General features: G+C 37.8%; 1 protein-coding gene across 1 annotated transcript; it reads left to right on the top strand.

The window, feature by feature from the left end:
* The first annotated feature begins 11,875 nt into the window (after positions 1-11,875).
* Positions 11,876-13,885, top strand: LOC145666915 (uncharacterized). The gene has a single exon (XM_081734516.1). The coding sequence runs from the start codon at positions 12,193-12,195 to the stop codon at positions 13,717-13,719; it is 1,527 nt and encodes a 508-aa protein (XP_081590642.1). The 5' UTR covers positions 11,876-12,192; the 3' UTR covers positions 13,720-13,885.
* The last annotated feature ends 2,394 nt before the right edge of the window (positions 13,886-16,279 follow it).

The raw sequence follows: 16,279 nt of genomic DNA on the forward strand, positions 1-16,279 counted from the left end.
GCCAAGAATGGTAAAATACAACAGACCTATATAATTTACAGGAGACATGAGTTGATAGTGGTGTTCAAGTAGTCAAGACAGTATGGTACAGAATTTTATGTAGGCAGTACGGGACCTGTTCCAACTATAAAGGTAAGCGGTAGTGATTGCCCATTTCATGTCGAGAACAGAACCTAACGAACCCCTGCGGGCCTTCTCAACTGTTACTACTACTACTACATATGCTATGGATCCTTACTTAAGGTATGAAACCATACAACGACCGGAATGAAACAGAATCGGAATAAAATATCGCAAAAAAGTAGGTGAAAAAGCTGCTTCCCCCAAGTTAAAACAATAGCCCTAACTTGTGCTAGGTGGCCACTAAATGGCACGAATGCTATGCAAGGGAGGGTTCTAGAACACAGGTCCTCCATATAGGTTAGTAGCAAGGTTGGTTCCTTTCTGTACCAAAGTCTAAATTTTAATTCAGAGAGTATTGCCGAGCGAGTGGAGGCGGGTTAGAGCCCCGCAGGGCACGTTGATTTCTGTCTTTATTACAGCTAAATGGGAGGGGGACCTGTACTCTAGAACCTTGCCCAGTTTTTATGCCATACGTCCACACTGTACTTATACAGAGCCCTCCTGAAGTCAATCTACAATTAGTAATGGAGCTCCTAATTCAGTGCATGCTCCGCTAAAAGAAGTACAAAGTTCCAATCTATCCTGAAAATGTAAGATATGTGTAAAAATTTGGTAGAACCGTCTGCTAAAGTGAACGTGAACCCATTTACAAATAACTTGTTTTTTATACAGAATATCGATAAATAACGTGCGACTTGTATGAGAGATACGTCTATTGCTGCTTTTAACACTGAGTGAGGATTATTTTATCCAGTAACTGACATCATTAGCAATTTTTAACATAGGCAAAGTAGACCTACTCCCTCTACAACCATACAGTTTCCTTGCCATGGTGTCACAGAACACTTGTAGGTTCTATAATTTTGGCAAAATTACCAACTCATACAATTTAATAATTAAGCAAACTTAATAACAGTTTGACAATTCTCTAGGTAGTAGTCTTTACGAGCTTTTTGACAGTGTAAATTCAATGCATATGCCTATTCACCCAATATTATTACAAGTACACAATCACGTTTTATTATTTATTTAAACCTTAAAGGAAAGAAAATAACTTACCTTTGAAATATTATGAAATTCCAAAGAAAGTTTATTCATAGGGCATAAATTTCTCTTCAAAACACAGATAATCAACACATAACACGAATATACATTATCATTATCTTTTATTCCCTGCACAATATGGCGGATCGATTCGATTTTTGCGAGTTCGATACCATTAAAGATCTCGCATTAGGGCACCTCTAGGTCTATATATTACCTCAATGATTGTAACCAAGCTAGACAAATAAGATAGGAATGACGTTCTCCGGTATAGAACATATATACAATATATATTTTAAAGTTTTTTAAACCTATAACGTATCCGTAAAGTATTAGAAAATAAACCGAAGCTGTATTTTAAAAGAAGCACGATAGGTCGTTTTGTCACAAGTTTTTCGATAGGGGCAATTGGTTTTCTACACTGTGCGAATATTCATTTTGTAAAAGTAACAAATTCGATTCCCATTAAAAGAAATTTGGCCTGGACTGCCAACCAAAACATTTTTACGGTATATAAACAGATTTGTTGGTGTGAGTGTGTAGTGTGAATGTGTTTTAGGTTAGTGTAGGTTAAGGTTTTAGTAATTTCATGTGTATTTTTGTAATAGTATGTGTAGGCAATAAATAAATAAATATGTGAAAAGGGTGCCTGGTAATAGAGCTGCTGTGAACAGCCGAAACATAAGATTTATGATTTTTTTAAATGAAAGATATGAATGCCATAATAAGAGGCACATTCCTTGATATAGTTGAGAATAAGTGAATATTAATAAAATATTGAATATTGGGAATATGTAATAAATTGAATGTTATGAGAGTTTGTGTGCGTGTAATATTTTAAAATGTCTGGTCACGAATTGTGACATGCACGGTAAAATAGTTCTTTAAAGCATAATGCGATGTATCGTGCCCCTAAACTGAATGTAAACAGTTTGTATAACGAAGAGCTTCGGTGAAACAAGTAAAAGCTTCTGGTTGACAATTATGTTTTATTTCATATAGCAAGGATACAGTAGAATAGAATTTTTTTTATAGTAAAACATGATTTCGGTCAAGATCAAAATAGTGCGTCTTCCTATCAATCTGATAAACGAATCATCGAAGGGAAAATGATATGAGAGAAACGTTACGGGGAACCCATCAGTGAATGTCACGAATCCTGAGATTTTTTTATTTACTTTTCCAAAATTTTCGAGTTTCTTTATTTATATTTTTTTCCGTTGCACAAAACTTCATTTAGATAATACACTTGTAGGGCAGGTCTTCTGAGTTCCGATTCTTTCTCCCATGACTATGGAGCGAGTGAGTGCATCCCTGGTTGCGAGCTATTCTTCTGTGATGGCCACATAGACTTGTAGCTGGTTAAACTGGTGATATACTCAAACGCACCTTGGTCCCGAGAAAGCGAACATCTGAGAACAACAGTAGACACGAACATACGCTTACACATATAAATAAATAAAATAAACAATAATATTTTCTTACAAATTTGGCGACCCAGCCAGGATGATATTCGGTGATGGAACTTGCAATGTTTCGATTAGATCATTGTCAAGGAAGGATGGTCACAAAAAAAAAGCGAGTTGAAGAAAGTGGTAAATCTTTCTAGATGAGCGGGAATAGTTGCATATTGTCTGAGTAATTGGGAGATCCGGAGAATTTTATGAAAGTTTGTAAAAAGGGAAGAGAAAATATGTCGTGTAAAAAGTTAAGTGAGACCAATCAGTCTGTGTACAAGTATAGTTGTTGTGACGAACTAATAGAAGGAGTAAGCGTGTTTTGTGACGATTGTCAATTGTGGATTCATTCCCAATGCCAGGGATTATCGGAAACGGAAGTCACCGAACTGCAACAAAGTTCGGAACCGTGGTATTGTAAATACTGCACTGTAAAACGCGCGGCACAGGTAGACTTGCCGGCGTCCAATGGAGAAAATGACACGGAGAGGGGTTCACTTGTAGTTCTTCCGCAGGTGATCGAGGCAGGAAATGATACTGTAGTGCAGGAATTGGTAGAGTCACAGTCCACGTCTAACCTAGCTGAACTTTTACAGCAATTTGCACAAACATTAAGTCAAAATTTTGATTAGAAGTTTGCCAATGTCAATACACAATTAGAACAGGTGAATACTAATATGCATGCTAAATCATATTAGTATTCATAATCAGTTAGAGCAGGTTAATGCTAATGTGAATACTAGATTTGAAAATATAAACTTTGCGTTAGGGCAGATAAATGACAGGTTTTCCAAAGTGACTGATAGTATTCAGGATCTCAATAATCGGTTTGAACAGTTCAAGCTAGAGACAAATACCATTATCACAGAGAAGTTTGAACGTGTATGTAAAGACGTGGAGGAGGTACGTCAAGACGTCCAGGACCTTCAGTCCACTTTCACAAATTACCGCGAAACAATGGATGAGCGCGTAACGGGTGTGGAAAAGGAGTTGCGTCTGTCGGAAGGCACCGTGAATCGTAGATGTGACTCTCTAGCTAAGGAAATTTCACGTCTCGAATCACAACAAAAAGACGACTATCGGCAACTTGAGATCAAAGTACAGACATTCACGTACCTAAGGGAAATAGGAAACGTTTGTATACTGGATCCGTTGATTCAGACGGCTCAGATTCTGATGCTTTAGTGGAGGTTCCAGTATCTTCGGTTGGGGAAACTGGAACCATCACTACAGTGACGGTGTCAGGGTGCCTGTCAACGGCCAGGGATGCAATTTGTGGAAATATCACCCAACCTTCCAGTCACATGCATATGCCAAATGAGGTGGTGAGACGGATGGATGAAAGAATTGATGGAAAGAGAAATGAAGGGGTAATTAGTCGCGTTCCTTTGACAAGTGTGACCTGTCTGTCACATCAGTGTTGCCAACTCACGCATGTTCCACTAATGTCAGCTTAGGTTATTCCGAGTGGGGTGCGTACGAGCGTTGGAGTTCCGGAGGAGGGGCACAATCGTACGGGGACTACCATCTCCGAGAAACCTTCATTAGGTCAAAATTTAAAAAATATTGAAACTTTTGGACAAAATTCACCGACGGAAAAGGGCCCCGTATTAGAGTGTGGCACTCCTCAGAACACCAATGGACGTGCAAACACAGCAAACTGCAACAAACATATCAGTATCCGATTGTCAGAAATTCGGAACTTGCCCATGTTTACAGGGGAATTCGGACAAGCTAGTTTATTCCTCGAAAACTTGGAACAGACTTTCCAATTACTAGAGGCTTCTGACCGAGAAAAATTATTATTATTGCCACGTTGTTTGGCAGAGGGGGCTAGAGCTTGGTATAAAACGGTCGAAGAACAGATACGAACCTACGATGATTTTGTTCGATTATTCAGGAACAGTTTTCTCTCCTTACGGATAGAGCGCCTACAGAAGAAATTCGTACAAAAATGCGATATGACCGGTCGAAATACCCTCGTTTGAGAGACTTCGCCTGGAATGTGATAGTGGAGTATTATGCGGTCGTGCATCATCCGGATGAAGGGAAACTGATCGAAATTCTGCTTGACTGTTTGCCTCCGAATGAGTCTAAGCTATTAAGAGCTGTGGAACCCAAGTCCACACAACAGTTAATTTTAAAATTAACCGAATAAAAGGGTTATCCAGAACACAGTGGAGCTGTAACTGAGAAAAAATGGAGGAAACCTTTTGTACGACAAGTAAAGGTCCAAAAGAAGTTTGAAAAGGAGGGAAATAAACCAAGGAGTCGTCCTCACAAACGGAAGAGACTAAAGAAAAAACTCCGATGAGTAATTCACGAGATTTTTCCAGTACGGAAGAGTGGAAATCACGAGATCCTTGCAGGAATCGATGGAGGAACGGAAATTTCTACAACCGAAATATGAGAGGTCGTGGCTAGGGAAGACCGCGGTATGACCCATACCGAGGGGACCCAGGAGTAGCCTATGGCTATGGAAATAGTGCAGAATACGGGAATTACCCAAGTGGATCCCAGGTTTTCCCAAATGGAAATGGAACTTCTGGTGGGATGCGTGCGAGTCCGCCATATGCATCGGGTGTACCACCACCTGGAGGGGGTAGTGTACCCCATACAACGCCTTCCCCAGAGGTGAACATGGCGACTGTGGCGGGATCGTGCCCATCTTACCCGACGTTCGCATCAACGTCAGTCGGAAGTCAAACGAATGAAAACTGGACGAGAAATGCATATCGCAGTTCTCAGTAGGGAAGATTGCGAACTGCGAGATGGATTTCCTGACTCAAGAAGAAGACGAAGAAGAAGATGAAAAGAAGGTTCTCTGGTCACGTTAAAAACCCATTACTTATCATCGGTACCAAAGAAGGTATTCTCAAAATTCATGCTCACATATCTGGGACCATATTTGGTGACCAAACTTTTCAGGAATTCAGCTCAACTTCAAACATTATCAGGAGAGAATATTGGAGTGCAAAGCTAGGACAACCTAGAACTTTTTCAATGTTCAGATCTGCAACGACGACAACTTCTTGGCGAGGCAAAGAATCCATGAAAGCTCAAAGGCGTAAATAAAACATTTTAGGATTTTGATTATGTTAAGAGATTTAGATTAGTATAAATGTTGTTTATTTTTCTTTTAGTGTAGACAAATAATGTTAGTGTATTTATGATGTAAGAGGAAAAATATTTTTTTTTCTTCCAAGGACCCCGGAAGATGATACCTCCCAACATGGAGTTATCATGTTGAAAATTTTCGAACGCCCTGTATAATAGTGTAGAATAATATATAATATAGGATATGTAAGGATGTAAGGTTGTCATTTAATTTTTCTTGTAATATTAGAAGGTAGGATTAAGTTAGGAAGTGCATTAAAATAGGTTTAGGATTTTATTTCGTATTTAATGTCTATGTTTTGTTCATTTCTATCTTAATTTCCTATATTTCTTAAAAATTCTGCTTATTTTTTTTTTATTTTTCATTTGTAGAACGCTTTTCCTATCTCCAAACACTCTGAAAACTCTCTCAGAAATTTCTTTAAAATTTTATTCTAAAATTATCCTTCATAAAATTCTTTAGATTTTCAGCCATCTTAATAGAAAATCGTCCAAATTCACTCGGTTTTGGTGCATCATCTTCAATCTTGTCTTGTGTGACGTCAGTAGCACAGATTTACAGAATTATCTATAATTGGTCGCTTTCCTTTGAACTCTCTGATAATTAGCTCATCTTCAATCTTCGTACTGTTACGTCACATTGTTGTTGTACTGTAATGGCGTCAGCCTCAAGAGAGCAGTCCCCAGTTACTGCCCGTCAGATATTATCAGAATAAAGTGGTAAAGGAAGCCGCTCCAGAACGGATTTTTCTACTAAAAGATCTAAAAGAGTTCAATTGCAAAATTTGCGATATTTTTTGTGTTATTTGTTTGGACGGAACGTAGCGAGTAGCGAGGAGAATTAGTGAAGCGAAGCAGCCCAATGTTGTGAATTGTCGTCTGTATGAACTATGGTCGAAAGCTGATTACGACATAAGTAGAACTCTGAATTTTTGAAGAACCGTGATGGTTAATGAATCTTAACCGGTTCCATGTCAAGTTAATATTATAAGAGGTGTGTGTGTGATGTTTAGTTCTTCCGGAAACTGAAATATTCAAGAAAGCTCCATTTTTCGTCAATAGGAACTGGTACTCGTATGGACAACCATTGGATTCTTCTTGCATATAAAATCATCCAAACTGTAAGTAATGTTTACTTTATTTCTGAAATGGTTTCAATCGAAATAACTTGGTAGCCTGGATTTGGAAATACTTTTTTAAACCTCGAAATTCACCAAGTTGTACAGTTGGAATATGGTATTCAGTGAATTATAATAATATAACCATGTCTTCGTAAATTCCTTTCCCGTAGGAGCTATATAATTACTGAGACAATATGTGACGGCTTAAGCTTATCTAGAAAGGGGGGAAATAAAAGGTAGAACAAACTACTGACGGAATATATACATGCGAGTGTAAAATTTTCGTTTAGAGTGACCATCTAAATTCCTGTAATTCAAAGAAACCCTAAATCTTGTGTAAGGTTATATGCAGTACTCTTTATTATTGTGATTTTTTTTTATTTGGCTATGCATCGTTTGGCTGTCTATTGTAACCAAGCTAGACAAATAAGATAGGAATGACGTTCTCCGGTATAGAACATATATACAATATATATTTTAAAGTTTTTTTAAACCTATAACGTATCCGTAAAGTATTAGAAAATAAACCGAAGCTGTATTTTAAAAGAAGCACGATAGGTCGTTTTGTCACAAGTTTTTCGATAGGGGCAATTGGTTTTCTACACCATGCGAATATTCATTTTGTAAAAGTAACAAATTCGATTCCCATTAAAAGAAATTTGGCCTGGACTGCCAACCAAAACATTTTTACGGTATATAAACAGATTTGTTGGTGTGAGTGTGTAGTGTGAATGTGTTTTAGGTTAGTGTAGGTTAAGGTTTTAGTAATTTCATGTGTATTTTTGTAATAGTATGTGTAGGCAAGAAATAAATAAATATGTGAGAAGTTTCTTTATTTATATTTTTTTCCGTTGCACAAAACTTCATTTAGATAATACACTTGTAGGGCAGGTCTTCTGAGTTCCGATTCTTTCTCCCATGACTATGGAGCGAGTGAATGCATCCCTGGTTGCGAGCTATTCTTCTGTGATGGCCACATAGACTTGTAGCTGGTTAAACTGGTGATATACTCAAACGCACCTTGGTCCCGAGAAAGCGAACATCTGAGAACAACAGTAGACACGAACATATACTTACACATATAAATAAATAAAATAAATAATAATATTTTCTTACAGTAGTACAAACAACTAGAAAAAGTGTTTGAAAATGTTAAAAGTAAGCTATACATCTTGGGACAAGAGATGAATATAGTTCTTAATGAATGCAAGAGTATTTTTATAAGGCAATTTCTTTCTTTTGTGTTCTTTTCAGCCTATATTTAAGCACAAATCTCTGATACAACACCTAAAACTACCTGTGACACTAAATTAGCTGAAGCCCGTACGTATAGAGTGACTTAGAGAGTATTTCACGAGAGGTATTTTTTTTGTTCAATTACTAACTGGTTCTTTAAGGTTTACGGTTAGTGGTGAAATTAGTTCTGAAGAAGTTGGACTTAATTCCCTGAAGCAGATTGGAGTTTAGTGAGATTGAGAGGCTAACAGACTACATTGAGACTGAGTTAGTTTAAAGAACAAATGGCAAATTGTATGGCATGAGGTTGAGTAATATCTGGTGAAAATACTACTGTAGACTCAGTGGAAAAAACGATAATAAATACGACGGCAAGTCAGAAAATAAGATTCTCCTGGTGGTTCTAAACACAAGTAAAATGAAAGATAAATAATATACGGTGAAAATAAAGAACAAGTATTTAGCTATTTCTTCACATTGAAACTAAGGACGTTGATGCATTTTTTATACTTTACGCGTTACAAGATTTAGAAATCTATCCTGGTAAAACAACATGTAATCTATGTGGAAAAAAATCCTTCACGGCTGTTTTCAGTTCGTCATTAGTTCCGAAGTGCTTCCCGCTGAGAACCTTCTTATATACCGGATAGAGATGGAAGTCGAAATCGGGATTGTATGGCGGCTGAGGGAGGGGCTCGCAAAAGAGGGTGAAAGAGATATTTTGCGTTGCCGAAGAGTGCATCAACAAATTAAGTATGAATTGCTCTCGTATTGAACCAATGTCTTGTTTATCTCCGTTGTTTCACAATCTCTAAGGAAAATATAGGAGAAACTTATTTTTCGACTTCCCCTCGTATTAAATGTCGGGAGTAATAAAATATGTTGAAGTGGAATACGCTAGGAAAATTCACACATGTAGTGGTATTTTTTCAGACAAAAAAAAAAAACCGAAATGAGACCATTCATTGTGTTCATATACATCAGAGTAAACTTTAGATATATGGAGGAATCGCTGTAAAAAAAAAAAAAAAAAAATCTCATTTCACAAGTACCAATATATACTGTACATCAAGGATCAAAATATGCAGAAAGATGAACATTATATTCAAAACTCTAGTACCTAATACACTCCAGGTTCTATATAGGTTTCTCTCTTCTCGAAATTTTAAATTTGGTGTTCGTTTTATACAGTACCGTGCCGTGAGGACAAGCGGGGCGACGGCCTTGGGCGCCGAAGTAAGGAGAGGCGCAAAATTCGGGAGTAAAAGGAAAAATTACTTGGGGGGCGTCGTCGTATGCTCTCGTTGATTTTCCGCGGCATGCACTGGTTTTATATAGTTACTTTGAATAAAAGGAGGAGCAAGCTTCGTGTCATATTGCGAAATTATGGTAGACTACAAACTACTGGGACCTCATACTGATATGGTTGCCACCTCTGGTTTGTATGTAGAAACCGAATCTAGTATCATAACACCATTCTCCGCTATCTCTCATTGTTTCTTTTTTCTACGTAGTTCCAAGTTTTTTCTAGATCCAATTTCAGTGGAGAAATAAGGGCGCAAGTGGTACCTTTCTTGGAACGTTGAACTCCATTCCCCGATATTAATTACCATTTTTGTTCCACTGGGACCCAGTTTCAATAGAAAAAAAATGAAATCTTTAAGTTTTACGTCCCACGGTTATGCCGGTTAGGCTAAAGGAGACGGTGATGATGAGAGATGAGTAAAATGGTGGAATGAAGAAAGTGGGAGGAAACGGGAGAACCCTGAGAAAACCCACGAGCACGGTGTTTGTCCACCACAAAGTCCACACGGCGCGAGCTGGGATCGAACCAGGGACCCCAAGCACCGGAGGTGAACGCTCTACCACTTTTTTAAAATACTTTATTGTACTCTTATTAGCCAATTACATCAGAAAAGATTAACAAACAAAATTGTGCTGTGAGCATCCAATTATACCAACAAAAAAAAGTACAGTAGACACATCAATAAATTGCTGCTAGAAAATTAGCAAACTTTTGTTTACGAATTGAAAGTGTTAGCGTTTGCATACGGAACAACAGTTGGTTGACATACAAAGTCACATTACTATTAAATCATTACATAAAAGAATATCGATAGTTTGGGACGTGATTCATAAAATTGCGTTATGTTTAGTGCTGGGATAAAATTGATAATCCGGAAGCAGCATGAATGGCGTACAGTGAATATTAGAAGGTGTTGTTCTGCAGATACGGGCAATGATTTTTTGATAATGAAACCATATAGCTGTGTTTCGTGAGCAACTTTCGAGCCGGTGTTAGAGAGTATCGAGAACATAACAAGTACCACAGAAAGAAATATTACAGATACTCAATTCGTAAAGTCTCCCGTTAGTAGGATATATATTATGAACAAAACTGTACCAAAGAGATTGCATGGCAGGAGACAATACCAGAGTATGAATGTTTGCTCAGATTTTCTCCCAGTTTGTCATTGGATAATGTTCTACAATACGGGGAACCGACATTGTGGTGGCATGATAACGATTATATAATTGTCTAACAGAAAGATCTTCAAGTTGACTCCGTGCGATAAGCGAGTAACTAATATCAAGAAATACGTCCTTGAGGTATGGCACAAGGGAAATCCAAGGTTGTATATGCAGGGGAGCTTGTTACTCAATATGACGGAGTGATACACATAACGCCTTGCTGGAAAAGGACTCTGAGTAGGAGCATAATGTATAATCAATAGTGAGCCTGTCCCTTATTTTACTTCGTTATAGGAAGAATATCTCAATTACGCATAGATCATTTAACCCAGATATAAAAGTAGGAGGGGAGAAAATAGAACAAGTGAATAGTTTTCGATACCTGGGTAGTATTCTTAGTAATGTCATGAAGTGCGAACGTGAAATAAAAGCAAGGATAGGAATGGCGAAAGAAGCCTTTAGGAGGAAGAAAAGTCTGTTTTGTAGGACCTTGAATAAAGAGTTGAGAAAAAGACTCATAAAGTGCTTCGTGTGGAGTGTTGTACTGTATGGGGCGGAAACGTGGACATTACGTAAAGGTGACGAAAATCGACTGGAAGCCTTCGAAATGTGGGTGTGGAGAAGAATGGAAAGAATTAGTTGGGTCGAGCGGAAAACGAATGAGAGAGTATTAGAAATGGTGGGTGAGAAAAGAACACTTTTAGATAGTATTAGGAAGAGGAAGAGAAACTGATTGGGACATTGCCTAAGAAGAGATTGTATCATGAGGGACGTCCTAGAAGGTATGGTGGCGGGAAAGAGAGGGAGGGGGCGAAGGAGACTACAATTAATGGATGATATTAAAACAGAAAAATCATACGCGAAGACGCAGAGGTTAGCGGAGGACCGTGGAGCATGGAAGCTTCTCAGCTGCGGCAAGTGACCTGCCAATAAAGGCAGAATACCTATGATGAGATAACTTTTCACAATTACATTACTTACACTGCGCAATCTACAGTTTAGCAAAATTAATACTATTATTTACAACTGGAACCAATATAAGGAACAGTCTTCCTTATCAAATGTGGGATCGCTAACTTTTAGCTATAAGATGGAGACTATATTTGCTCTTGAAGACGATTAAAATAAGTGTTTCCGGATTCCATAGGGTGAGGTGGAAGGGAAATTTTCTTACATCTTTTATGTTCCTCCTGGATCTTGACTCGTTTATTTTGTCGTGTACAAGAGAAAATTTTGTTCCATTAAAAGACAATATTTTCTGTCCTTCCGTTGCTAGTTAATTTCCTTAAAAAAAGGTTTAGTTCATATGTCTGGTAATATATTTTTTATAAATTTCCATTTTAAGCACTGTGTATACTAATTTTGTTGCACCAAAGTATAGTAGGAAAGGGCACAGAATTAAATTTAGTATATGCACATTCCTACCATTTATGTTCCTCTGGAAAAAATTACAAAAGATATTGAGCTGACTAAAATGAATCTTCTTATGTTAGATCAAAATTCTGATGCATTGTTTCCTACATTGTTGGTTGTGTAAATAGGATTAAAAAATACTTAACACCATGACAAAATCTTTCTTGACCGTTTTAGTAAAGTGTCCATTTTACTCGAAATAATACAACATGGAAGAAAATAAACGAAATGAACTTAGGAAAACGACGTCACTCAATGTCCGTGAAGGTTCTTTGTCGATACCAGGGACAAGTTGTGCAAGTAATAGAGCATCATCTTCACCTAATGCAGCCCGAGGGTCTAGTAATGAAACAGAACCCGACACTGGTTCTAGTAGCTCATTTGATAGTTCTAGACGTAATCAGGCAAGTAGCACTGTTATCACCAATTCCACTGAACAACCAGAAACTGCTAATGGAATCCGAAATATATCGCCAATGCCTTCAATTCAAACGCAAAACAGCAGCAGACCATTCTTAACCGGAAGAGAGCGAATTAGCTTATTTTGGGACGTATATTCTACATTAAATGATGAATGTGATGTAGACAACAGTGATGATGATGATCATGAGTCATTACCACCGCCAGGCTCATCTGATCTATCAACTACTCCTAGTATATTGCTAGCAAGATCTGGAATGCTTTTTAACGTTGGCGAAAACAGTGATGAGAGGAATAACGAGGGCAGCTTAGTGTTTATCTCTGAAAATTTTGAGGAAGCACTTAGAGAAGAGGTATTTACTCTGGAGGGTAACTTAACGGGAATGGATGAACTAGAAGTAGATGCCACTTATATCTCTGATACAAATGAGGTGAATAACAATGCTTCAGCATTGCATACTCTTAATAGTATAATGAATGACGAGGATGTGCCATCATCGTCGGAGCTGTCTCGTCATAGACGCAATACAGTCCATGCAGAATCAGTAAACGTACCACGTAGTATTAAACAAAATGCACGCAGAAGTATAAGTGCTCCAATAATATTTGATCCGAGACTTGAAGCAGACCGGACTCCTTCATCGTATGCCTTGACCAGACGGTCTGAATCTATTATCAGCATAATATGTAGAATTTGTCACGGATCAGCATTGAGTATGGAGGATTTAGAATCGCCTTGCTTTTGCAGAGGAACTGTTGCTTTCGTTCATCTTTCTTGTCTAGAACGATGGCTCATGGAATCGAATACCACGCGGTGTGAATTATGTGGTTACCAGTACACCGTACAAAGGGAGTTGAAGTATACTAAATCGCAAGCTGTTTGTGCGTGGCTGAAAAGTTGGCGGCGTAATTTTCACGTGAGACGATTTTACTGGGATGTTTTTCATCTCTGTTTTCTCTCACCCATGTTGGGCGTAGGATGTTATTTTTTACGAATGGGTCTTCCTCTGGCGATGGCTCTTCCTCTTCCGCCAGAGACGGATCTTTGGTCTTATGTGATGCTTATTGGATTGTTGATTGTTATTGGGACATCTATGGTATTTTATTATGTGCGGATGCTAGTAAGCCTAAGATTTTATTATCCTATTTGGTACACATGGTGGGTGAATCATTATTTGACTCGTGTCATTGTAGACCCAGTAGAAGAAAGAGAGAGGCGGAGGAAGATCATGCTACATTTTCGTCCAACTCCCGATATGAGGTTCTCTGGGGGATTCACACCAGGTTCCACGTATAATATGACGAATGGATTTTAAGTTGCTAGTGCATCAGTACCAAATAGTTGAATCCGAATCGATGTGTATTACGATCCAGAACCCCTGTATTCTTCCTAGGGCTGTTTCTGTGCATATTGAATGTGGACGAATGTGAACGTGTTAATAGGATAATAATTAAAAAGCAAAGTAACTTGTAATCTATGTCCTGTATTTAGTTTGATCACTTTACATATACTTATTGTAATTTTACTTTATTGTTAAATTGTACTACTACTTACTTTAACATTATTAATATTTTCGGTATTTCTTATTTGAGAGAGGGAAGCATCTACTAGAAAGCTTCCCTGTCTCTTTTTATGAATATCATATTGAATTTCCGTCTTTCCAAAGCAAAATGTAGGGACTCTTGGTGCTGCTTATGGAAAGAGAAATGTACTATACCATGGCACCTTTCCATAATAATGCATCCCGACGGGAGCTCATGTGGCTCGAATTCCACGTTAATCAATAGGTCCACGTCTCATATAGCTCGACTGCTGAACGGGACGTTATGCAACTCAACTCAACTCCATGATAATGTAACACTGTTGCCACAGTCCTAGCTCCGGAGTGGGCTGAAAAATAGTACCAAATTGAAACAAAAAGGGCTAAATTCATTATTTTATACCAGAGTAATGCATGTCTCTATAACACGAAACTAAAAGAGGTAAAGTTCTAGAAAACTCCCTCCCCCCTCTCCCACGAGTCCAAATCAAGAAAGTCTTTATCTTCGTCAATATGGCGTCACTAGTAAACAACTTATCCCGGTAAGCCGGCAACTACATCAATGTATATTTTCGTTGCTATTATTTTTTGGTGTAGAATCTTTGCAGCGACACATAAATTGTAGACTTACTTGAGCACACGCTGGTCTTCTTCAGAATTTCCAACACTTGATTCAACGCTTAAAAAAAAAAAAAAAAAAAAAAAAAAAAAAAAAAAAAAAAAAAAAAAGGATTTCAAACTAAAATTTCCACCACTCCTTTCTTGTCTCTTTCATGCGCCCATCTAGCGTCATTTGTTTCCCGGTATAGTTCGAATTACGAATTCTCCACACGAAGTTCGTAGTGTTGTGCGGTGCAACGTTACTGAATGAATGTTCAACAGCATTTTAAGAGTCCAACACACACTATGAGTAACGTGAGATGTAGGAAAAGTCTTACTGACACTTTTGAAAATGTGACAAGTATTTGTTAAATGGTGCTGAATTGGGTAGAATTGTACCAACTTTTTCACAAAAGGGGCTGAAAATGCCAGCGTGGTACCAACGGGCCGATGAATGACAAAAAGGGCGGAATTTGGTACAATTGTACCAAGTGTGGCAACAGTGTAATGTAATATAAGTCTTTTTAGTGAAGACCGAGTTATAGTTAACTAATTGATAAAAGAAAAGTGAGACAATATAAATTATATAAGCCCTAAATAATAAAAAAAAATCGCAAATTTAAATAGTATTTATCCTACATGGGTCGGTATTTGTTAAAATAACGCCAGTCAATGTTTTAAAGCTGTTCATTTTCATCGCTTTCTGGAGACTATGGATACGGCTATTACGCTATTTACAGTTTAGTACTAGGCTAGTCGACAAAGCGTTACCCCCCACAGCGAACGCGGCCTAAGTGGCTACACGGTAATTTTAGTTTCACCAAAGTTGTAAATCATACTATGAGCCAGTCAGGGTTTCCAGGTCTTTTTTCATTTCCCGCGCCAGAAGTGGTAGACCTGGATTCGATTCTAGGCAGGAGCTTATGTGGTTAGGGTCCCACGTTGAGCTGTAGTTCACGTCTGATGTAGCCTCGCTGATATAGTCGAAAGAGACGGAGCAAGAGGCATTTGTTTTTAAAGATATCCTCTGTATCGAAAACAAATATTAGACCCCAATCAATAAATTCCAACATTTACACTACTTTATAGTTCACTAGCTATGCACGTGCCTTTGGAGAATGGGGTTCCGGATTCGAATCCTGTGGGAGATCATTGAAAAGTTTCAGCGCATAAAGGTAGTTTAGATTCCACCTTAAACTGTGGGTTCACATCTTGTATAGCTTCGGTGCTGAAAGGACCGCTAAATTCCAAGCCACCAACTATAAAATTTACATCATGATATTTTTAACCAATTCTCTGGTTTAATCTTTTAATTTTTTTCCTCTCATGATTTTGGCTTCTTCTGAAATTCCTACCCTCTACCAATTTTAGCACCTTAGTTTCAGTTTCTTAGAACAAAGTTGATAAAACACGAGCAGTTACAGTTAAAATAAATACATAAAATAAAATAAACATATCTTTCCCAGGAATATTTCTAAGCTGCATGGAAAGAAATGTCTGGAAACTGAAACCTTATGTGTTTGTTTTACAAAACTAAGTTTCGAAATAATTAGGCAACGTAGTTTTTCGGTAATTTCAAAGACTGGAAAGAGAATAAGATGTATTGAATCCCAATTTAAAATTATGGTCTTTGCTGTTTAAAACATATACCTAAGTACCAAACTATTAGAGGTAGCATTTTCCGCCTTTCTACTGTGCACACATCTATGGCTTAGACCATCTAAAGGCAATTGTT

This window comes from Thermobia domestica, chromosome 1 (genome assembly GCF_964235325.1).
Source record: "Thermobia domestica chromosome 1, izTheDome1.hap1.1, whole genome shotgun sequence".
NCBI lineage: Eukaryota > Metazoa > Arthropoda > Insecta > Zygentoma > Lepismatidae > Thermobia > Thermobia domestica.

Bases quoted from the DNA above. Each gene is read 5' to 3' on its own strand.
- LOC145666915 (XM_081734516.1), top strand. From the start codon at position 12,193: ATGGAAGAAAATAAACGAAATGAACTTAGGAAAACGACGTCACTCAAT.